The sequence below is a fragment of the Perissodus microlepis genome, chromosome 11 (assembly GCF_051167445.1).
Source record: "Perissodus microlepis isolate ML-2025 ecotype Zambia chromosome 11, ASM5116744v1, whole genome shotgun sequence".
In the NCBI taxonomy this organism is placed as follows: Eukaryota; Metazoa; Chordata; class Actinopteri; order Cichliformes; family Cichlidae; genus Perissodus; species Perissodus microlepis.
The window spans coordinates 21363317-21388138 of record NC_140471.1 but is presented as its reverse complement, the minus strand read 5'-3'; the positions used below and the strand labels follow the sequence as shown (position 1 = coordinate 21388138).

Below are 24822 nucleotides of genomic sequence, written 5' to 3'. Positions count from 1 at the left end.
TGTGCACCGACTCATCACTGCATTTGCTGATGTATGCAGTGCAGGTGACTCGTTCTGTACTTTCATGGTGCAGTGTATGCACTATCAGTTTGTATCTTGTGAAGGCTTTACAAAGTGAGGACAGGTGGACGAGAGAGTGACTCACTTGTTGTAAAGAACCACGTCAGGCAGCCAGATGTGTTTGGAGGGCAGCCTGACCTTCAGCATTCCATCAAACTCCTCGGGGACCCAAGTCAGACGATAGTCCTGCCACTCCTAAAGGCCAATAAAAACACAACGCTTAGTCACTCATCTGCCAACCACACAGCAGGAAATGACATCTTGAGAGAAGCAGAGAGGAGAAGGTGTGTCTGTTTGTCTTTTTGTGTTCGTCACTCAGTCACTGGTCAACATGACATGTTGCAATAAAGATAAGCCTAAGGTACGTTATGTGCTATCTGCCCAACCTGCACCTTCATCACACTTCTACCATTAGCCAGAGTAACACTCATGTCTGTCCTGACCCTGAATGGTCTTTAAAACACACCCGGCCGCAAACCACTCAGCATGATTATAATGCAGCAGCTGTTCCCAGGTATGTGTGTGTGGGTGCATGTGAATGCATCAGCAGACATCTGAGTCCTCTGTGCAACTTTGTGTAAAAGACAAACATTATCTTGTTTTCCATGTTGTGGATCAGACTTTGACTTTGCCACACTGAAGCCTCTGTGACCTGTTACCGCAGTTCTGTGTGTGGTATAACCAGGTTGGAGCTGTATTGCTCATGCTAGACTGTACTCTGTAACTGTGATGCATTGTGGTCATTACAGTTTGTCTCGGCTCACGACAGCTGTCCTTGGCACTCCTACTGTCTGATGGCAAAGAATCCATAGAGCACTGATGGTGATTCTATGCTCCGTTACACGTCATAAATCCTAATCTGGCTCATGTGTGTGTCTGTCTATGTGCCAGTGTGTGACAACCGTACTTAGAACTGCTTTATATGAAAAAGTTTAACACACACACACACACACACACACATATATATATATATATATATATATGCATGCATGTGTTCCTTAAGCACCGGAGACCTGGGAGTTGTTGTGTGCAGTATTTAGCTGTTCCTAGGACTGCGCTCTTCTGGACAGAGACCTCTGATGTTGTGCCTGGAATTTGTTGGAGCCAGTCTTGCAGTTTCTGGCTTGAAGTTCCTAATCCTTCTATTAAAACTGGGACCACTTTGGCCTTTACCTTCCACATCTGCTCCAGTTGTTCCTCCAGCCCTTGGCACTTCTCTATTCTCTGGCTGCTTCTTCCTGATGCTGCTGTCCGGTGGGAACACCGCACCTATCACAACTGTGGTCTTCTGCTCCTTGTTAACCAGCACTACGTCTAGTTGATTAGCCAGCAGCTGCTTGTCTGTCTGGAACTTGAAATCCCACAGGACCTTAGCCTGTTGGTTTTTTGTTTTTTTTTACCCACCTTTGGTGGTGTCTCCCATCGGGACTTGGGAAACAGATGTTCCTACACACTATCCCAGCCACTTGTTTGTGTCTTTCAGTGTATGCTGTCCCATATATTCCATGTCCACATGCCCACTTCTCATCAATATGTCCTTGTCCTTAAACACCTGACGTATGGCTTTAGCTATCTGCCTTGCATGCCCTGACCAGGTATTCAAAACTTGACCTTTTGTTCCGAATATATACACCATCAACAATGGCCACATTATACAGTTTTATAAACAGAAGAATTTCATTGAGTATACAAAATCATCCTAGCGTGGCTGAGTCTTTCTGAAGGAAAGATGGGAAGGGGTTCACAACTCCTAGTAAGACTATGTGGCCAAAGAGTTTTACAATATAAAATATTTTTGTGCAGAATTGGAAATAATTTGTGGAATTCATCGTCTACAGCAGATCAAATCAATGAAAGATTCAGAGAATCTGAGGGAAATCTCTATACTCAGGGGACAAGGACAAAAAACAGTATTATGTAATATTCACTGCACTGACTCCACTGCAGACATATTTAAAAAAGATCCAGAAACAAAGATGGCTTCTCTGGACAAGAGCTCACTTAAGATAAGAAGAGTAAGACTAAAGAAAAATATCCTGTGATCTTAAAAAACAAAACAAAACAAAATTTAAAACTCCTTTGGGAAATGAGTGTGCATCCTTAGAGCTATAGAAATAGATTACAGTCCTGCTGCTTATCAGCTCATCACAGTTACAATTTTGTAGTGAAACAAAGAGTTTAAATCCTTGGATTTTCTTTATTATTTATTTACAACCCATCTTTGCTGGTTTTTTGGGGTTTTTTTCAAAGTTGTTAGGTTTGTGAATCTCAGCTTAAGCCAGTCTTTGGTCATTTGTCTGAATATCTAGAATATGTTTATGTTGTTGAATAAATTATTAAGTATTAAGCCCAAATATCTATATACCTCAGCTATAAGAGGTCACGTATGACTTCACAGAACATCAAAAATCACAACATTAGCGCCGAAACATGAGTTCAGCTTCAGAAATGTCTTTCTGTACATTTCTCACTCTGGTAAATTCCCATCTCTTATTTTTCTTCTTCTGGATTTTGTTTGAGGACGAGCATGACTCTCTTTTTTGATGTCTCTCTTCACCAGTCCTGTCGACTTTTGTCTGAACTGAAGCTCTACATGATTGCTGGCAGGGTCATACTCAGCTATCCAGAAACAGCAACAACACGGAAAAGAAAAATGCATCTTTCCACCCCAGTAACTGCATCCGTAACTCGTGAATCGTGTACTATTGGTGTGATAACACTTCAGGAATTTGATTATCCAATGAAATTCATCACGTACAGTAGTATATTTTAGAGAGAGGAACCTTCAATGTGTGTGTGTGTTTGTGTTTATCTAAGTCACATTTATGACTACCGTCCAAGTCCCTCGCGGTTTGTGATTCACGTCCACTGACCTAGCTGCGACACTGTGAAATCTAAGAAAAAACACACCTAAAAATAAATATTTACTCATTGTTTTCTCTGCATTTCACTAAGCTTTCTGCCTTCTCTTTTTCCGTGTAGCATAATGTTGGGTACGCAGTGATTAGATCAGATGGGGAGTCAAAATTCTCACCTGTGTTAGCCAGACATTGGTGGTCATCACCTGCTCTCGTTCATGCTGCAATGGAACACATTCACATTAAAATCTGTAGTTTTATTGCATGAAATTATTCAGAAGCGGCTCATTGTTATTTGTATGTAAAAGCCTCAGTGAGGATGAGGTGTCCTGATTTGTAGTATGTTTAAACAGGGTCAAGCTTCAGAAAACATCCTTCAAACTCCATGTCCCAGTTTTGTAATAGGGGGAAAATAAATGTTGTTTTCAAGCTGAGGCCAAAGATAACCCTAATGATGTCTTTAAGATTAATTTCTCTTTAGAGAGCTCCTCCCGCGCCACAGAAGGAATCCTGTAACTGCTTTTATATATGCTGGCTAGAACTCATCACTATAAATCATCTTTATGTGCAACATCGGCCGTGCAGCCGTTAAATTTACAACAAAAAAATTAAAAAAAACAAATAAACCTGAGCAGAGAATTTCAGCCTCGAGACAAAAGCAACGTTACTCTTTGTCTGAGGCTTGTTTGCAGTCGTGGAGAGTAACAAGTACAAGTAAGCAGTGCCACAATATTCAAATACTGCTCAGTGTTGCTGGTTTGTCTGTGATTATGTTCAATTTGAGTTTTAAATCAAGATTCTGGCGTTTAGGTTACCAGGAGGAAAAACAGAAATCTAAATGAATCACCATTTGTGTTTATGTTGTTTGTTCTATTATCCAAATGAAATTCTAAAAATCACATTAAATCATGCACACAGATTCAATCCCAGACGTGTCCATACTCACAACACTAATGAGTTGGGCCAAAGACACCATCAGCTGCACAGTAACCAGCTCAGAGCCGTTAGTCGCAGGACGGATCAGTTTGTTATAATGCGCTGGGTTTAGGAGATGCTCCACCAACCGCTCCTCTGTGTCTGCCCCAAGGCCGCCTGTAATGAGAGCGCATCATCATCATCATCATCGTGTGGCTCTATCAGGAAGCACCAAAGTTGCAGGCATCTGTGTCTCACTTGGCCTTATTTAAAAGGTGTTTTATCAAATTGGATTTGCAATACAAACATACTGGAGCTTGAAGTCTGTGGTGCCGCTGTTTGTCGTAGGTGCTTCTGTTGAGAGCCATGCGGCCTGAGCCGTGACATTGCTCATCACCGGCGGCTGGAGGACGTCAGCACACCTCAATGCATAGATCTTACGAGATCTGACATCACGAGAATGAGTCAACCACTCTGTATGTCTCTATCGCTCTCCTTCCTGTCTCTATCACACACTTCGTCCCGCTGCTCTGTCTCTATGTATTCTCCTCTGCCCTGCTGCACTTCTCCCCAACTGCCACTCTTTTGTAGCTCTGGGTTATTTTCACTCAGTCTCTCGCGTCCCTTCCCCTGTCTCTTCCCCCTCCCATCCCTCCATCTGTAGCAGACTGTAGTCTTATCTGTGTGAGTGGTTGAATTTAGGCAGAGCTGTCACAACACCACACACAGGAGGGGAGGGTTTTCCGGGGGTTTTTTTCACTGAGAGAGTGATGCACTGAGAAAAACAACTGTTCTGCACCTCCTGCTTCCTTCCTCATTCCCTCCTGCTTTTCACTCCCTGTCTCTCTGGCATCTGCTCATCCCTGCGCTGCGTCTTTTCACCCTCACGCTCCACCCCTGAAGATAAACACAGGCTGCTAACTGTGTTGTCATACTCTCTTTTAAAGGCCGTTAACATTGCAGGAAAACAAACGCGTGAAAGCTGATGTAGGTAAAATTATTTCTTTTTAATGAACACAATGATATTAAAAAGTATACAAAGAGCTTAGACTCTCAATTTCTCCATGAATCTGCACAAAAATAAATCAAATTTGAATTAACTAACAACTGTTACAGTTCAGTTGGTACAGCGTAAAAGATTTCAGTCTTTTTGTTTTAAAAAATTGTACTTTAGCGCAGATAGAGATAAACATTCTCCCAGACATGACACTGTTTATTACCCATAGCAAGAATCAGCGAAAATAAAAGAACTGTTTTATACAGGGCTATGGAGTATTGGAAGTCACTGCCAATAGAAATAACATAAAAAACCACAAAAACTGTATTTAGAAAACTTTAAAACAATATTTATTTGGTCTGATTTTGATGCTTGCAATGCAACATGAGAGCTCAAAAGGTAAATTAAAATACAGAAATGGAAAGAAGACGTACCAAACTTCTTCTGAATGTTTCCGAGCTCCTCTGTGACACTCTGTCCTCCTCCTCTATTTATCCCCTGCTCTCCACCGCCACCCTCCCTCCCTCTTTGCCCTGTAGCGCTGCTGTGTTCACTGAACAGGAATGATAGCCTCTATCTCTGGATCAATAAGGGCTCTATTCATACCCCGTGACCTCTCGATGCAATCCCTCGCTCCCACATCCCCTATTTTTTAATCTTCTGCTCTTTCTCTGTCATCACATTTTCCTTAACACTTTTACCATCTTTTTCATCATCGCAGTCAGCCCGTTTCTTCTCCCATCCTGTTTGTTATCTCCATCTCGCTGTCGCTGACAGCCAGTGTACATTTATTGCCCTTTCCTTCACTAAATCAGCATCATCAATACAAGTCCTGTCAGCATGAGTGTTGTACTTTATTGTGCACAAGTGCTGGCTTTTTTTTTCTATGCGTGCATGTGTGTCATTTTGTGGACACACATTCATCAGGGAAATAAGCATTGCTGTCTGTGACAGAACCATATGAGTAATGTATATTATTCCCGGAAGCACAAGGCAATAACACTGTCCGATGAGACAGGAAGCCAGACTGGCAGAGGAAAAAAAAGAAGAGCACGGTTCATTCAACCATGCTCATACGTGTAAATGAAAGATTTCTGCTTACTATAAAAGTACTATGTAGTAAAATAGACAAAATGTAATTAATTATCTTAAAGCATCTTTGCACTTAAAAATGCAAAAGTCTTAAGTCCCCCATTTCTTTGTATTTTGCTTCAGTAGAGCCAGACTTTGTTAAAGCACTCATGAGCAAAAGTTCTCCAGGCTTTCTGAAGAGCTTTCAAAGTTTCTCTTTGAACATTGGCTGCTTTTTCATTCATTTAAGTCCAGTCCTTATACCTGACCATTTTTAGAAGATGTTTTTTTTTACATTTATTAAGCCACTTAACACTGACCTAAAATGATCATCACTATGTGCAGAGGAGCTTTGAAGGTCTTTCAAGAAGCCTGGAGAACTTTTCCTGAAGATTGGCTAAGAGAGTTCAGGCTGTGTTTAAGAATAAAGGTATTCATACCAAATATTGATTTGTACAAACTCTGTTTTTGCCTCATGTACTTAATTTAGACAGATAGATACCACAACACTTTCAGCACGCCATGTTTTACCACTTCTTCATGAACTAGAGCATTTACTACAGAAATAGCTTAAAATAACTAAACAAAAATGAGCATGGGGTCAGGATACACCAATATTTTATGGCACTGCAACTAATCAGGCAGAAAGATTCATCTTTTCTTATCTCGTTTTTTTTTTTTAATGTAAAACTACGCACACACTCGAGCCTGCTCACTGTGCAAACACATTAACTCGGCCGCTCATCTTCAACACTCAAATAATGCTACTAACCACAGACTGATGTGCCTCTGTCTCCACATGCTAAAGGCTGAACTGAGGGGCTCTAATGTTGTTGGTAGTTCAGGTGGCTTTATATTTGTTTTCCAGAGCAGATATTGCAAACTTAATGTGACATTATGAATATTTCAGCAGGGCTCCCCATTAGACCCGTAAGCTAGGGAAGTTACACATCACCATGCACATGCAAACACACAAACACGCACACGCTTCCGTGACAGGAGGACCGGAAGAGACAAGATGGTAGCCATTAGGTCAGATTGTTTTATAGCTATGTCTGCCCCTTCAATCCATTCGTCCTTAAAAATAGCCATTAATCTTAGCGTGCTGACGGACCTTTTGTGTCCCCAACAACTTGTTTATAAAATCTTTACTTTTGACAGCATCGGGTTACAATTTCTAATGCTGCTTAGAGACTAGAGTACACGCTGTAAAGACAAACGTGGAGAAAATGAAGGCGAGGCGAGATCTAAATTGAATTATCCCACTAAGACTATTACAGTGATGATCTCTATTTATACAGCTCGCTCAAATGAGAAAAGGTTGGAGGGAAACTGGGGTCATTTTCTGCCCTCCTTTCTGTCGACGGCTAAAGAGGCTTTTTGGCTGCAGCTGAAACCTTTTATGCTGAAATATTCTTAAGTCAATAATGGAGAGATCCACTGATGTACTGGCAACACCCAATTGGCTCTGTAGTGGCCATAGAACTGAGATATTAATATTGATCCTCCATCTAGTTGCAATATCAGAGCACAAAAACAGAGGCATTCCACTGTGGGCTAACTGCAGCCTGAAGCTTTATTGTCTTTCCACGCTGCGCACAAAGATGTAAAGTCAGTCGAGTTTGTTGTGTTTTAATAACCACAGAGGTTTTTCATTTTTTTTACAGAAAGCACTGACAAATCACTCCAGCATGTTGTTCTATTATTAGAGCTGAAACATTAGTTGATGCATTTAATCTTTGATCATCACATGTTATTAATTAAAAAAAAAAAACAGCTTTTTTTAAAGGAATTTTTTTTCAACCTTTTATTTAATAGATCCACGGATATGGCAAAGATCATAATCATGATTTATTTTTGACCAGCGTTTAGATCTTAGTTATATGGTTAGATCAGTGACTGACTTTGTAAACATGCAGTAATGAATAAAGACCTGTTTTAAAACAAGTGACAAACCATGCACAGTATTTGCTGTTGCTTCACGGCGTGACGTCTTGAAATCAGATTGTTTCTAGAGACGATTTAATTTGACCAAAACTTTTCTTTGCAGGATCCTGGCTTGAGCTAAATGAAACCTGCCAGGACTTGGCTGCGAGCGTGTTTGGATTTTAGGGAGGGGCAACAATGCACCACTATAACGAGCCATTACTACACGGCGGGATTTGGTGTAAACAACACGTCTTCATATTGTTTGTGACCTTAACATCTGAACATCTGAGCGTTGCAGCAGAAACTGAGACGCATCACACCTGATTTTTGTCTTTAGCTGACTCTAAGGGTCTTTACATTAGAATATAAAGTGGCTTGAGGCACTATATATAATAAAACTGAATTTAATTTAATCAGAAAGTATTTATTTGAGTTACTGTTGCCTTCCCATCAGTTCAAACCAGTCTGGTCATTCTCCTCTGACATCAAGAAGACATTTTCACGCAGAAAACTGCAGCTCATGGTATTTTTTCTTTACAGAACTTCCTCTGTAAAGTCTAGAGATAGTTATGTGGGGAAATCCCAGCAGATTGTTGTTGTTGTTTCTGAAGCACTGAGACGAGCCTGTCTGACACCAACAACCATGCCAAATCACCTTTCTTCCTCACTCTGATGCTCAGTTTGAACTTCAGCAGGTCGTCTCCATGCGAGCTATAACAAGCAGCTGAACAGGTGTGCCCAATAAAGAGGTGAGTGCATGTCACAAAACAAAAACAGGAACACAATAACAGCTGTTTTCTTTCATTTATTTTGTTTTTATAATCACTGGAAGCCAAAATGATAATCTGACATAAATTCAATTATTTACCCAAGAACCATTTTTTTTAATCTGAGTTCATTTTTAAACATTAATTTTTAAACAAATTAGTTGGAACCTGGATAAATACTAAGAGAAAACCATGCACAGATCAACACAGCTATTTAATTTGTTGACAAATTTAAAACAAATGTGTCCATGTATCATGGATACATAGATATACGCCCATATTTAGATTTATAGATAGACTGTTGTTGCTACAAATTCCATAAATATTCTAGCTATATACTAGAGCTATTAAAATGACATCTTAGGTTTGAATTTTTCTAATATATAGGTGCATGAGTGATATTAGCTCAGTGAATCACTGGGACAAAACAGAATATATTGCTGCTGTGGAAAGTGTTTCATTCATTTTGAAGTCACATCAAGGGAAATTTGAGGAGAATATGCTAAAATAGTTTAGAATAATGAAGGCTGCAAAACATCGCCATCAGAGGCTGCAGTTTAACTCATCCAGAAATCATACTGTAAATAAGCAGTAATAGCTTTCATTTGTTTATTAAAACGCATGGAGCTCAGCTGCTGGATGACAGGATATGGCCTTCTAACAGCGGTGCCTATTTCAGGGGCTGCAATAAAATGCATCACTTGAAATGCATTATGCCTCTCGTCGCAGCTATTATTTGCACTGTCGTTTAGATACTCATAAATCGCGAGGCCACGCTTGCACCAGGTCAGCGCCTGCAGCAAAAATGTGCCCATGAATAGATAACAACAAGAGGACTGACTGCAAAAATGATTCCACATAACTCTTGATGTCGCATTTTGTTGAAGTTAGAAAGTCTTTTTCATCTCTTATACTTGATTTTATTGAAAGGTGCGCGTCATCTTGAATACACTTCTACAAAAAGCTGCATCAGTGCAAGGTAAGCACAGACCTGCCTCGATTTAAGTCCACCTTTATTTTTTTAAATATTCTTAGACAAGGTCAGATTTAAAACTCTTAACTTTCCAAACGTCTCTTATCTGCCTCTTCTTCTCTGCTGCTTAAGTTTCTATTAAACCTCTGTGCTCTCCCTTTGCTTCCCTTTAATCTCCCGGGCCACACTGCTGTGTGCTGCTGCTGCTCTTGCTACTACTGCTGCACATTCATTCACATAAACACACACACACACAATCTTGCACAAATCACACATGAGAGCACAGGGTTTTACACATGGAATCACGCACACTCTCACATGCGAGTGCAGGCCCGTGCGGTGAATCCGCTGCACATTTTTTAATCACAGATGCTGCCCCTACCCGCTGATTTGATCCTGTTGCTGCTGTGTATTGGGAGTCGGTCCAACGAGATAGAGACAGAAAATAAGCAAGCGAGATAAAGCGCGGAAAGAGAAAGCGAGGTTGCGCGAGACGATAGGAGGGCTGCTGTCATGTGAACAATGAGATTCTGCAAAGATCAGATGAGGAAAATCAGTGCACCAAAAAAAAAAAAAAAGTGATGACAGACTAAAGTAAAGGAGCAGAACTTTCTAGACTGTAGCGCTAGCACAGAGATGATTTGCTGATGTGCATTCACACATAGCAGAGGACTACCGTTCCAGCATATGCATGCACTCATTAAAATATCTTTTAAGATGCAGAGACTGGGGGTGTTGTAGAAAAACAAATTTTTCTACAACATCTCTGGCTGATGAGAGTGTCGCAGACTCTGCTCCATATCCAGTAACCCCTGCATTAGGTCAGCTCAGCCCCACAGACTCTTTTTATTATGCATGGCCTGTTGGGGAAATGACAAGAGACATCCTCCTCACACAGCGAGATGGCCAAATCCTCACGGCAGCCTCTTAGACAGGTGGTGAAATGTCCTTGAGCGTCCTTGCACAGCCACTCAATACAAGACTCCTCCGTGTGTGTGTGTGTGTTTGTGTGTGTGTGTGTGTGTGTGTGGATGCTTATGTAAGTAAATGATGCCGTGGCTCTGGAGGTGTAAACCTATGACTTTTCTCCTCTTCATTCGATCACCACCTTTTTTTTATGCCGGTTATTTTTGTTGTGGGAAATGCATGGATTCTCTCACATGTCTCTTGCCTTGTTCACCTCTTATATGACGTGAACATTACAATCAAGGACAAACATGACTAAATAAGAACACCGAAATCAACACGTAAGCCTCAAACTAGGCAAAGGTTGTGTTTCCTAAGTATTTAACATTTGTGTGTTTTTGCTTGCTCGCTTGTAGGAAACTTCTTAAACGCCTTATAAGCTCCAGGTGTGTGTGTGTGTTTATATGTGCCCAGTGTGCATTTTTCTTCAAACATGTGTTTGCGTGTGCTTGTGTGTGGACAGAGTTTATAGTCTCTGAGGATGATGCTAATCAGATTTTCTCCCTTAAGGGAAGATGACTCATTAGTACTCCACAGCTTATGAGGCTCCTTAAAGTGATATTTCATGTTGGCATTTTCTTTTTAGTGCAAACACCTCTGTTTGAACCGAATATAGGGCAAGAATTGAATATTGTGCAAATTTACACCAGCTTCATACAAAAAAGCGTGTCCTTTGACATTTGACATTTTAATAATTAGCTCTATTCAGGCTTTTATTGGCATTTAGCTTGTTAGATTTTCACTGGAACTCATTATTTTCACTGTAAAACAAAGTCTGTTATTAAATGAATGTTACTCCTGATATTTTTTGATTATTTTCATGTTCTTTAGTTATCTTCATTTTATTGTATGTCTCTAAAGACTTTAGATTTTGTATTTTTGCTAACAAAATCGAGCATTAAATGTTGTTTCCATATAATCTTAAACTGATGCTTTAACTAGTATACAGCTGCTATTTTTACCAAAACCAAACACGATGTATGTTTGCTGTGTGTGCGGTGGGGACGTCTGCAACCGGTGCTTGATGTGATAAGTGGCAGGTTAATGTTGGTTGACGCACTTTATCTCGTACTATCTGTCTTCGTCATTTCCTCTGGATGCAGCGTGATGAACTATGGGTGTAAAGCTGTCTTTTTTTGGGGGAGGGTGTAAAAGAGGAGTCAAAGCAGCATGTTTTCGCCCTTGGTGATGATGAACGGTTAGTCAGTGCAAGGCAGATGGCCAAGCGTGTGCATGCGCGCGAGTGGACAGAGGTGTGTGCTGTGTGTGTTGCTGCACAGGCAGTCTTTTGCTCTGAGCTGCTGAGCTGGCCTCTGCTCTATCCTCTGCTGTAGATAGGTTACAAAATCTTAAGGCAGTCATAATTCAGCCACTGAGCGGATGTGTTGGAGCGACACCAAAATAAAGCCAACTTACAGAGGTAAAATATGTCCAAACAACCTAACAGCTTACAGTATTTACTTTAAATGTGCTGCGAGAGCCATAAATAAGATAACCACCCAATGCATACGCCCCATAACAATAAGTTTATCAATCTAAGCTGTTGTGCAAAAACAGAAGGCTTTCCCTGTGCAGCCTGATGACACATCATTTGCCCCTTGATGACAGGAAGAAGAAGTTGTTTTAGCCCAACATGCCTCTTATTAACCTGCCCACTCAATGCAAGACCTCAGTGTTAATGAGAGAGAAGGAGAGAGAGGCGAGTGAGTGATAAGATAATTTATTTCTCTCTCAATTAATTAGAAGGAATATGCTAACTGATGCCACAGTGGTTTAGCTGTTGCAGTAGGCTGGTAAATTTCTCATGTATGTTTATCACATGTTTTATTTTCAGTAGAAAAGATTAGAAGTTTGATTTAAGTCTTTTAATACGTATCATTTTCATCTGATCTACCAAAATGTGACTAACTCCACACTCAACACTGAAATAGCAGTAATTCCATAGAAGAACATCACACACGTCCCTAAACGCATTATATTAACCCCAACAGAATCTCAGGTTAAATATATCTTGTATTTTATATGCTTACGATGCAAGTGTTTTCCCCCTTTACACTTGCTAATGTATTTTCATTGTGCTCTATGGAGTGGGTAATATTTCTCCACTACATCATTCCGTCGCGCTCGCTGCTGTTTTAAAGAAAGATGGTGACACAGCAGTGAAAGAGTCGCTTTCTCCACCTCTGCCTCTCCCTAGCGTCTAACCAGTCCTTTTTTTTTATTGCATTCACTCCTTCATTACTTGGAAGAAACCTTTTCGGATTCCCTTAATGCACAGACGCGCGGTGTTTTATTGCCCTATGAGGGTGACGCACAAGAGCTTCGATGGAGCCATTATGTGGACAAGGTAGGCTACTCACCTCCCGCAATGGCGAGGAGAGCCAGCAGCAGCAGCGGCGGCCAGCCGTCCATCGTCAAACGTGCGTCCGAGCGCGCTCCGAGCCCGGAAAGGTGTTCACCGGGATGGAGAGGCCACCTCAAGCACGCCCGCAGTGTTAACTCCCTCTCCTCCTCACGACCCAAACCTTTCTTTACTGTCTACCTGTCATGGTGACGTCAGGGCTTTCCGGCGGTCCACACTCCTTCCTTTTCAGGGGAAAATATAAATATCTCGGCGGAGCCAGGTAAGCTCTGCGCTCGGTTGAGTTGTGTTGGCTGTCCGTGCTGAACGTTGCTCAGCGATGCGACGCGCTGGAAAGGCGGGGGCGGGTGAGGGGGGGAGCGCAGAGGAGCAGGGTGGGGGAGACAAGAGGAGAGGATGTGGCATACCTCTGACACTCCGTATCTCAGTTAGAGATGCCAGTGTGTTCCCCGCACAAAGTCACACATCACCATAATGTAATAATAAGCACTCCTAGGGTGTGAGTGCTGCTCAGTCTGACTTTATAGTAACCTTGTCAAACTTAATAGGATTTTTATGTTTAGTTAAAGTTCCAGGTCAAATATTTGTGGAGGTGGCAGCTGTGATAATTAAACATAAGCTATTAATGTGATTACATTGGCTTTGCTTATATTGAAAATATTAACTGTAAATGTAAATCATAAGAAATCTGGCTGGTGTATGTGTGTGTGTGTGTTAATTTGATGCTCTGGTATCTGCCACACCCCACATCTATCCCTATCCTCACACAGGCTCCCCAGGATGGTCTGTAGTCTGAAAGTTGAAGCTTCTGTGTGCCCTTCTCCTCTACCCTTTAGGCCACTAAAGTGACCTCTGATACATGTTTGAGCTGCACAGAATGAAGTTGGAAATGGGAGTTAAGAAACAAATGTGTCCAGGTATTGAGAAAGAGCTGAGACTCACAATCTGATGATAACTGAATGGGGCGATGAAGGGCAATGGGACTCCAGCAAATAATAAAAAAAATAGGAGGGGTATAGGAAGGAAGTCAAAAGAGCGTGGGAGAACAAAAAAGCCAAGTAAACAGAAGTATGGGTTGGAGGGAGGAGGCGGTTGCCATAGTGACTCAGAGAAACCAGAAAGCTCCAGGAGGAAGCGACCTGTTTCTCCTTCGTTTTGTCTATTTTCGTCACTGAAGCACACATACACACAGGTGAACACACGTGCACAAAACACATACTCATGCATAAATGCACACAATAGCAAACTCTTCCACAGTCCTCTGCATGTCTTTCTCTCTCATGCTATCTTTATACACTCTTCCTCCCTCCCTCTGCTGTACAGTTGTCTCCGTCCCCCCCCCCCCCCCCCCCCCACCTCTGCTTTGCAGCGAAATGAGCTGACCTGACAGTGCTCCTCCCCTCACTGAGTGCTGTGAGTCTCTCTCTGAATTATTTAAAAGCTGGGACCCCCACGAGTGCTTGTCTTCCCCTAACACCACCTCACGCTCCCTCTCTCTCGCTTCTTTTCTCTGTCCCTTCCTCTCCTGCTGTCATTCCGTCTTCTAGTGGCTGCAGTTACTTCCTGTGCTTCTGTCATGTCTGGGAAACACAAATCAGAACTATGAATCACACAGTGATTACCGGAACAAGACTCAACAAAGTCTAAGAAATTACAGTGGGGAAATGTGACTGCGCTTATAAAAACCTGTAGTATTTCTAATTAATATTATTTTTCTTTGCTATAAGTTTATTGTACTCTTACTAAACTGTTGTATCTCCCTAAGTGTCTGAGTTTTATAAACCAAAAATCTCCTCCTGCGTTTAATTTACTTTCTAAATTTATGTATCAGGTCTTGTCATTGACATAAGCCGGTTCTTGTCATTTTCTTTCACACTGAGAAATTTAACAAGTAGAAATAAATATGGTTAATTCACTCAAAATATTTTTTTGCTTACAATATTCTGTAGTAAATTAGAGGGTTCATGGTTATAGAAACCACTGGCCAGCTGTGGCCCTTCTGTTTGAGTTTGAATGTTCTCCCTGTGCCTGTGGGTTCTCCCCTGGTACCCTGGCTTCCTCCCACAGTCCGAAGGCATGCTTGTTAGGCTAATTGGTGTGAATGTGAGCATGAATGGTTATCTGCCTCTCTCTGTGTTGGCCGTGTGATGGACTGGCAACCAGTCCAAAGTGTGCCCTGCTTCTTTCCCTGTGACAGCTGAGATGTGTTTGAGCCCCTTGCTACCCCACACTAGAAAAGTAGGTGAGAGCAATGGGTAGATGATGGGTAGATACTATTTGAGTTGATATTTATTTTTTCCGGGAGGATTTGGGAAATGTATTATTATCACTACAAACACAAGATAATTCTGTCATTAGCCACGAGAGGAATTAAATTCTGTATAATTTAGAAATTATGAATAGCACAATACTTAAGAGGATACTAGAGGATGGGTACCCCTGTGGGCTGTGGGGTTAAGTTACAGATATGCAAACTCCACACAGAAATGCTCTGAGGCAACAGTGCTAACCACGGCACCACAATGCTTATGGAAGTGATGAATCATAAACTGGAAATATTTGGTTCAAGTCATCAGTATCTACGGAGGAGGTCAGCAGAGAGGTACAACAGGTACAACTACAGCAATCTGTAATACACGGCGGAGGCTCTGTCATGGTTTGGACCTGCATTTCAACCAGTGGTGTTGGAGATCTTGTAAAAATGTATTAAATCATGAAGGTAAAAAAGTACCATAAGGTTTTGATCCACTTTGCACTACTATCTAGAAAGCATTTGATGGGCAACAGTTTCATTTTCTAGCATGAGAATGATCCCAAACTTTATATACTCCTAATATACTGTGTTTGCACATGTTTCAATAAATCACTCCACATATTTCCCATTTTTTAGCCAAATATACAGAGGTGTGGCTCAAGACCTTCACTCAGAGAAAATCTTGGGTGTCCAGAATAAAGACTACACTGTAAAATAATCACATACCTGTTTATTTTGCACATTTAATTTCCACCACTGCTAAAGAAGACATCTTATATGCAAACAGCAAAGATCTTAAACTGAGCAGTGCACAATAAAACATGCCCATGATCACAGATGCACATATGCTTTTCACTGGGTACCAATGATATTAAAGGCCAACAAAAGGCAAACAAGCATCTAAGATGTTAAGCTGGATGAATACCAGAAACAACTTTCCCCAAAACAGACTCCCCAGAATCCTGCATCCAGCACCCCAGGCCTCTTGTATATTTTGACCTGCTCTGTGATTTAATTAAGAGGACATACAGGACTAACCACGACAGATCACATGGATGGCAGGAAGGGCAAAATAGTTAGTGCTGTCTGTTGTGTAACATTGCCATTTGTGACACACTGGGTAGCAGGATAGCCAAGATTAGGGACAGCCCTTGAACCGGAATGTCTAGGTTAAATAAAGCCTGTGGAAAACTGAGCATCTGAGTTGCTGAAGTATCAGCGAGTGCTAGATGTTTTGTTTTAGAGCAGACCACAGACTTTGGCCAGTTAAGGAGGCGTCACACAATCAATAAATTTTATTTATGAGCCAGCAGTAAATGGAGTTAATTAGTTTTTAACTTCTGCGACATTACATGTTGCAGCTTTCCATTCACAAACCAGGCAGTCTGTTCTGTGGGGGACCTTCGATGCTACTATGGCTACAATTATTCATAGCTTTCTTATATATATTGCAGCCTGTCTCTCCTCCCTCTTCCTCTCTCCTCCCTCTCATCATTCCCTGTAGGGACAGCACTACCTCACTCTAACTAATCACCATGGCAACATGGTAATCCCTGAACAGAAAAATGTCTCTCTCACACACACACGCAAATACGCACACACAGAGACAGAGCGGAACTGTGTGTACACATGGGTGCACACGCTCATGCTTGCACATGCAGTCATGCACACACATTCTGTAAGAGATGCTCATACAACTCAGCACACTGGTGTTTGCTGGTAAGACATATCTTAGCACAAACACACGCTTCCATGCGTCACTGCGAGGGTAAAGCTTTTTCCTGTTTTGTGAGTAGCTTCGCGTGTGTTGGCAAGGATTTAAATATGGCACCTTTGGGGTTGTGTGAGTAAATGCTATTTATGTGTGCACTAGTTACATATGCATTCTGGGTGTATGTGTGCTCAGGTTTGTCAGTAATTTGTTTATGACAAATATGTGCATGCATGCATGCGTGTGTGTGTTGTTTTGATTTCACACTCAGGTCAATGGGTTTTCTAGCTACAGAAGAACAGCCAGCAGATTTACTCTTGTTAGCTTCTCATCTCCGTCATATTGCCTTTTCCCTTGAACCCCCCGTCCTTTGACTTTTTGCTCCTGGCAATCTCTGTGTCTATGAATAACACTGTTTTTCTTCACTCAAAATGAATTGTACTTTATTTACCGAATAAATGTTTTACAGCATTAATATACAGATCACAACATTGCAACAGGGATGCAAAAAAACAGTGGATAGCCAACAATCGCTCCATACATGTAGTGTTTATGCACAGGTGCAGGTCATTCACAGCAAAGGAAGACAGATTTTAAGTCATAAAGGCTTCATACAGTATTTAATTGATTGTGAAGGAAGGTAAATAAAGGCTGATATTCACATATTTGCAGTAGAGAACACTTATACATACTAAAACCATTTTTGCTGACAGGGCACTTTAATGTGATAAGACTCCTCTCGCTACACCAGGTCTAATCATCCAATCAATAAAGCTCTTTCTCTTGACATTAGGAGTGGTCGGCAAATGTGCCCAGTTTTAAGAATAGATCAATAGGCTGATTGACATGTCAGATGGATGAGTGAATGTATTCCAATTGGGTGTATCGACCACACTGAGAGACTAACAAGAGTCGGCCATTTTATTAGGTACACCTGTCCAACTGCTTGTTAATGTATCTAATCATCCAATTGCGTAGCACCGACCAAATGCATTTAGGCTTGTACACATAGTCAACACAAGCTGCTGAAGTTCAAACTGAGCATCAGAATCGGGGAAATAGGTGACTTAAAAGGGTGACTTTGGTTGTGGCTCAAATATTGGTGCTTGGTAGGCTGGTCCTACTGTTCCTATCAGCTAACAACAGGAACATGAGGCTACAGTTTGCAGAAGCTCACCACAACTGGACAACAGGTTGAATAATGTTGCCTGGTCTGATTAGTCTCAATTTCTGATGATAGTGTCAGAATATAGCAAAACAGTGGGATAAAGAATGCATCTATCCTGCCTTATATCAACAGTGGATATAATGGTGTAATGGTATTTACTGGCATGCTTTGGCCCACGTAGTACTAACTGAGCATTGTTCAAACCATTAGAAATGACAACTCTGTTGCAACTCTGTACTGCAATCAGGTCAGTATGGACCAAAATCTCTGAGGAATGTTACCAGCACCTTGTTGAATCTATGCCATGAAGAATTAAGGCAGATTTGAAGGCAAAGGGGAGTCCACCTGAAATTTTATTTATAGATACATATATCATTTCAGGTGGTGATTACAGGAATCAAAGCCTTGTTGGTTTAAATGGTAAAAATATTCAGGTCTTTAGTTGCTTTACTTGTAGTGTCTGATTTTGACCACTAGGTAGCGCATGTTGGTGACAAAAACTATAAACTATAAGGGCAGAAAAGAGAATCCAAAGCAGCATGTCTTTGAGTGTGTGTGTGCACATATATCAACATATTTATGTACGTGCCTGTGCAGAGTTGTGTCTAAATGTCTGCGCATGTGTGCGAGTATGTGTGTTTGTGTCTGAGTGTGTCTTTCTTTGTGTATCTTCAGTGTGGCCTGGGCACAGGATGCTGCAGGGTCATGTGCTCTGCTCCAGTGAAAGGCAGTCTGTGTGTGCAGTAGTGGTAGACCAGCTCAGGGATATTGGAGAAAACGCAGCTGCTTTGATCCAGCGTGTAGCACAAGCCCTTACTGCTCTTAGTCTGGGCCACAATGATGTGCACGCAGCTTTGGCTGGTCCTAGTGGAACGAGACAGAGAGAAAGATGCATTTTAAAATGTGTATTTATCATCAGTTTTCTCCGAAGAGACAGTCCTGCACACAGATGACACAACCGGAGGAGATGGAAAAAAAAATGGAAATATTATCTCTCTCCAAACGAGGCTGTGCATTCTCTGAGTTCAGTGGATGTTTAAATGGGGTTAATGATGTGGACTCTCAAATGAATGAGCAGCGTACAACAAATGTGCACTGAGGCGCATGAGCACACGCACGCACACACTCCCACACACAATGGCACCACAGGATTTCAGTCTTTATCCTGGAGAACCTGTTCCTGGCACGCTTGTTGGAAGCGTCTACTCTACAAATGACACACATTCTCATGCATTAACACCTTAGAGGTTTCCACTACAATGGCAGCTATTGCAGCTCCTCAGCAGTGCCTCAAAAAAAAGCTAAAATCTGGCTTAATCAGACCTGGGTAAAATGTCAGTGAGAAACAACGCCTAAATGTATTTAATGGCAAATGAGAGCATACAATTTTAAGCTGTAAAATACATGTGACAGCAGAGGATAAATGTGCTGTGTCAATTTTTACAATTTTTTGCGTACAATCAAAGGAAGGAAATCGGAAAGATGGATTTGATTATGAAATCTATGCGCATTCATGACAATGCTGTATGACAGTGTGCACTCACTTCAGAGCAATAGAGTATTTGCTGGTTCCTGATTCGCTGTCTCTCACCAAGAAGCTGGCTTCCCTGCAGCGCTGCAGCTGAGCCTCAGCCTGCTGCCGACTCACACTGCCATGGTACCAGCTTGGCATTGAGGCGATGGAGGAGGGAGATAGCGGGGATCAGGGTGCGGAGAGAAACACAACAGATCAGTGACATATAGCATTGTGACATATGGAGTTAAGAGAGATGCCAAGTTCATGATATCACTGAAAGAGGAAAAAAAAGAAACAGATTGACAGGAGGAAAAAAACTCGCTGACAATAAATTACAGTCAGTGCAAATTAGACTGACAGGTATGTACTGCAGAAGGAATGAGTCAACAAAGTCAAAGGTAAATTGGAGACGCCAAGGTAAATAAAATGAACGTGTATGTGACTCTGTAGGGTGTCCAGAAAGGCCTATTAGGACACAAGGTGGTGTTGACAGTGGCCACGGGCAGGAACCATACATAAACAGGATGCCAGGAGCCAAAACACACTGACATTCAACCACAACATGAGAAGAACAAATGCTAAGTCCCATCTAAAAAGAAACGCCATGCTTTAATATTACGGGGAAGGAAAGTTTAGAGTTACAGTGAGACTTCTCTGTCTCACCTTAAGGTTGCACCTCTCATCCAACATTTATGCTCAGCGTCTCATCGGGAGGTTTGTTGCTGACTTACCCGTCTGGTATCAAAAGCTTAGTTTCACTAAGAATTATCTGCACTTCCATGTGTAATATATTATGTATCCCTGTATTTATACTGTACTGTATCTGGCTTTGCGGCTCTTCATGATGGAAATTTCCTTGATTTCTTTTAACCTTTACAAAGTCAAACTGATTTTCAGCCAAACAATTGGGTAGATGGAGGTGGGAAGGGAGGGCTCTTCTAAAAATTGTAGGCTTATCATAAATAAATTAAAAAATGCAGCGTGGAGCTACAGAGCAAGCAAATATGAGGTGCACTTTACCCTGATGATGCTTTGGGAAATGTGATTAATTTAAATAAAGACCTACAATGCACAGATCTGAGATAAAGGTGAGCAGATTTCTTAACCTGTCGTCTCATTTGTTTAATCCCTTTCAACCACTAAATCTGTTCAGGGATGTTGTAGTGGGTGCTAAATTTGATTTCAGCATGCAGAGGTGAGAGGTAGGTCACAGGTCTTTTAAAGAAATGATACATAAAAAGAAAAGACTCTTCCCTGGGGAATATTTTAGGCTTAACAGGTTGGATTTAAACCCTGAACATATTCACTTAACACCATGCTAGCTGACAAATAAGTTATCTATATCACTGTATATGTATATTTTACAGGGAATTTCCTTCTGGAGATGAAGGTCTAATAAATTTTATACAGTTATGTAATCTTTTTAAAGTACTGCAGATTTGTTTATCTGACTTTTTATTCAATGTAATTCTTTTTAGTATATTTTGTGTTTCAAAAACCTGTCTTAAATGTCTCTGTTAATGCACATAGTATTTTTGAACATGACAACACCGCCATGTAATAAATCTGGTGGCTTGCGGTCATCGTATTCTTCATTTGTTACTCAAAACTTTACTTGTTTCAGTCCTTACTTATGGACATAAATATGCCTTTTTCCCCCCTTCCTTACCTCTGCTTCTCCAGGGGCACGCTGGGGTCCATTTTGTTCGCCTCCCCATCCAGTGGGGGAATGGGAGAGGTAGGAGATGGAGGGGAAAGTTTGGTAGGGCTGGACGAGGGTGAGAGCTTGAGGGTGGGAAAGGAGGAAGATGGCTGTATAAGAGGGGCGAGTTTAAGAATAGGAGAAGATGGAAAGGAAGAGGAGGAGGAAGATGAAGGAGAAGAGGAGACAAGTGTTTTATGGCTCCAGTTTCTCTGCCTCAGGGTCTGCTGCTGCTGCTGCTGCTGCTGCTGCTGTTGCTGCAGCTGCTGCTGCTGCTGCTGCTGCTGCTGGCGACCAGGGGTTGAATTATTCTCTTTACTGAGAGAACAATCCACCGCTTCAAACTGAGCTAAAAGAAGCAGGAGAGACAATATCAACCTTTCATAATAAAGTTCTATCAAAGCATGCCAGTGATACCAAAGTAAACATATCTCTGGAAATTAATTCAGAAGGATTGTTTTGTTTCCTCAATAAAGTAAACACAAAATTGCTGTTATGTGTGTGCTGTACAAACAAAATCCACGTTATTCCTCCACACCCTAAACACTAAACCCCCCACCCTTCCCATGATCCCTCCCTCCTTTTCTCTACCTGACAGTGCTCTAACAATGTCCTCCTTTCTCCACTCCCACGGCAGCTCGTACTCTCCAGCTGGACGGACATCAGACTCCGGTCGTGTGACAGGGATCCACACGCCCTCACTGTCGCCTTCCAGTCCTCCTTCGTAGGGTATGTCATAGATGTTTGGGGGTGCAGGCATTCCCTCTTCTGCCTTCCCCTCGCTCTGGCCTCGATCCAACAGGACACACACTTTCAGGAGGTCTTTGGAGCCCCGTCTACGAACCTCTACAGCAGAATGGATATGTGATTAGCTAACTGTATATAAGATTTGATCAGCTAAAGGCACAGAAAAACAACTAAATTACAGTAGAAAGAAATTACAAATGTACTTTTAGTGAAATAATTTTAGAAAAGTTTAGAAACATCCTTAGTTTATTACAAGCTTTCACTCAAGTGCACAAATTAGGAGTTTACATCACACAGTCTATAAAGCAACATTGTGCCGATTACATATATAGACTCCACTGTTGTGTCCTTCATTTGCTCGTTTCTTTTAAATAAATCAAGTATTGTTTGAATATTGTCTTTTTTAAACATTTTCGGGGAATTTTAATTGTTATGTTCCTTTTTATTTTTTTCATTTGGTGCCCGGCAGGTAGCCTGTGTGTCTACACTATTGTGTGACCAAACAATGGATTTACAGGAAGAAAAGGTCAACACAGCCGTTGATTGGCTGACTAACCGGACCGCTTCCTGACTGTTGGGAAGTGATTGGGTGAGACCGGGGGGAAACCTGTAGGTTTTTAGGGAGGGGTGAGAGGGGGGCTTTCGATTCTTGTCACATACAGGGGACCATAGAGTAGCTGGTGTCTGTCTCTGTGTGTTTGTGTATGTGTGGAAGGGGAGGCAGGAGGGCATTAGGGCCAATGTCCTATCGAGAGAATGGGGCAAAGGAAACAGAGGCAGGAGACAGGAAGCTGGAAGAGGAAGCTGCACCCATTGTCCCTGCACAACACTGTTACTATAGCCACCGCCAGCGGGGAGGGAAGTCAGTAGAGAGACTGAGGATCTAGCTCGGCTCTCAGTCCCTTTAAAATGATAAGTTAACAAGAATGTGATGTGGTCTAAGTGCTGAGAAACTTAAATAAGATGTATAATTAGTGTTCCTTTATGTGCTCAGAATACATTTGGCTTCTCAAGCATGATATACAAAGTGAGGCAAAATGTTAAAAAAGTGGAATTAAGTTCTCAGAAAAACAAAAGATGGTCAAATAAAAGAAAAAAATACAAGGTGAAGGTGTAGGAATGGACATTGCTAGTGTTATTGTTGTGTTTCTATAAGCGACTCTGCCATTCTGTTTAAAGATGTGCTGTAGGCCTAAGTTCACGACTGAATTCTTCTGCTAAATTCACAAAAATATGTCGTTCACATTTTTGCTCAACTGCTGAGAAAACAGTCCAAATCTCTGGAAAGCCAAGAAGCACCTTCATAATAAAAATTTGGCTGCTGAGATACGAGATCATGTGACCCTGACCTCACCTGTGATGATGACCTGGGCGTCATAAGGCTCCATGTACCCATCATTCACTCCTGCTCTCTCGGCTTCTCTCTGCTCCTTGGTTTTCTCCGCATCAAAAGGATCTGCATAGTCCTCCAGGATAATCAGCTGTTGAAAAGGGAAAAGCACAATGCCGGCCTGCTACCTATTCAAAAGTCACAGAGACAACAAGCAGTGTGTGTGTGTGTGTGTGTGTGTGTGCGTGCGTGTGTGTATGTGTGTGGTGTCCATGACTGAGTGACAAGTAATGGAGGGACAAGCGGAAATACTTGTGCAAGGAGGTCAGCGCATTGTGTTTGCCTGTGTGATCTGAAACAATGAAGTGAAACTGTATTGTATTCTTTTGAGAACGATGGAAACTGAATACAGTGTTATGATCTGAGACATGGACGGAAAACACAAAGGAAAGCACTGACCTTAAGCCCTGTACTATAATGATGTTTTAATTAACTAATTCATAAATAAATAGCTGCTGAAATATGAAGACATGTTATATGTGCATGTTATATAATTTCTATAAGTTACTCACCGTTGTTTTAATGTCAGATCGTCCTTTCTCGTTCTCGGGTAGCTTCTGTTGACACATCCCATTGAGTTTGGGGGTCTTTTCTTGTTTGTCCACTTTGATCATCCTGCTGATGTACGCTTGAGCCACACTAGAGGTCCTGACCTGGCGGTTCTCATCCGATGACCCGGTGTCGCTCTTGGTGTTCTTGCGACCTTTTCCAGCCGTGAGACTGTCCCAGACTGTTCCACCAGAACCAGCATTGTTACGACCCAGTTCTGTAGCCGAATTCTTCCTATTTCTCCCTGCCAACAAACCCCCCACTCCCCCATCTCTGCGCTGATTTCCTTTCAAACTGTCTCGTGAAAATGAAGGTTTGGGTCGAGTTTGTGGACCAGATTCGGAGGCTGAGCGCACTCTTTCATTTCCGTTCTTCAGGTTGATGGGGAAATCTCTGAACCATTTTGCCATGGTTGCTAAGTTGATGACACTTCTTACTGATTTTAAAAGTTACTAAAAGTTACTGGATTTTTTCCCACCTCCTTGCATTAGCCTCCCCCTAAAAGTTACTTTTAGCCGTTCTCAACAGCTCCAACTTTACGCACACTCACTTTGTTCACACTTCGACTGAAGTAACTTTGATATGCAAGGGTATCTGACTAATCACTTTAAGCAGAGCCCACTTTATGATTCTATGCTGATTCCTAGCTCCTGCGACTCTCTCACAACTTCTGGTGCGTCTTAGAGATCATTAGCCAGCTGCTCTGTGTTGCTGTCACCCTGCACCTGCAGTAACAACTATCCCTGCAATTTGAAAAGTAACTTTTGCAGAGCATAAACTCGAAAGAATTGGAAGTTTTTCTTTGAACCCAGTAAAGATCCCATTCCCGGAGCGTGAGATGGTGCGTCCAGTCTGTCGACCAGCGAAGTGATGAGAGGAGTGAAAGG

General features: G+C 41.8%; 2 protein-coding genes and 1 long non-coding RNA gene across 3 annotated transcripts in view; 1 reads left to right on the top strand and 2 right to left on the bottom strand.

Moving 5' to 3' along the window:
* Positions 1 to 13254, bottom strand: part of chrnb2 (cholinergic receptor, nicotinic, beta 2) — a 21520-nt gene extending 8266 nt beyond the window's left edge. The window contains exons 1-4 of the mRNA XM_084943137.1: positions 12897 to 13254; positions 3865 to 4010; positions 3095 to 3139; positions 146 to 255 (exon numbers count right to left, since the gene is read on the bottom strand). Of these exons, the coding sequence (XP_084799263.1) occupies positions 146 to 255; positions 3095 to 3139; positions 3865 to 4010; positions 12897 to 12948 (353 nt within the window). The 5' untranslated portion in view covers positions 12949 to 13254. The remainder of the gene's footprint in view (positions 1 to 145; positions 256 to 3094; positions 3140 to 3864; positions 4011 to 12896) is intronic.
* Positions 12636 to 23853, top strand: LOC146377735 (uncharacterized). Its single transcript, XR_014801607.1, has 2 exons — positions 12636 to 12883; positions 21887 to 23853. It is a non-coding gene; the product is annotated as an uncharacterized LOC146377735 (long non-coding RNA).
* Positions 17290 to 24822, bottom strand: she (Src homology 2 domain containing E). Its single transcript, XM_084943139.1, has 6 exons — positions 23899 to 24822; positions 23351 to 23477; positions 21841 to 22095; positions 21217 to 21598; positions 19576 to 19695; positions 17290 to 18895 (listed from the first exon to the last, which is right to left on the bottom strand). Exons 1-6 carry the CDS (start codon positions 24343 to 24345, stop codon positions 18703 to 18705), a joined length of 1524 nt encoding a protein of 507 aa, XP_084799265.1. The 5' UTR covers positions 24346 to 24822; the 3' UTR covers positions 17290 to 18702.

What these genes read in the sequence shown, in the direction of transcription:
- she (XM_084943139.1), bottom strand. Translation starts at nt 24,345, where the DNA reads ATGGCAAAATGGTTCAGAGATTTCCCCATCAACCTGAAGAACGGAAAT. An exon ending in CATTGTTAGAGCACTGTCAG is followed by an intron (nt 21,599 to 21,840) that starts GTAGAGAAAAGG and finishes TGCTTCTTTTAG; the next exon opens with CTCAGTTTGAAGCGGTGGAT. An exon ending in GTGCCCCTGGAGAAGCAGAG is followed by an intron (nt 19,696 to 21,216) that starts GTAAGGAAGGGG and finishes CTCAATGCCAAG; the next exon opens with CTGGTACCATGGCAGTGTGA.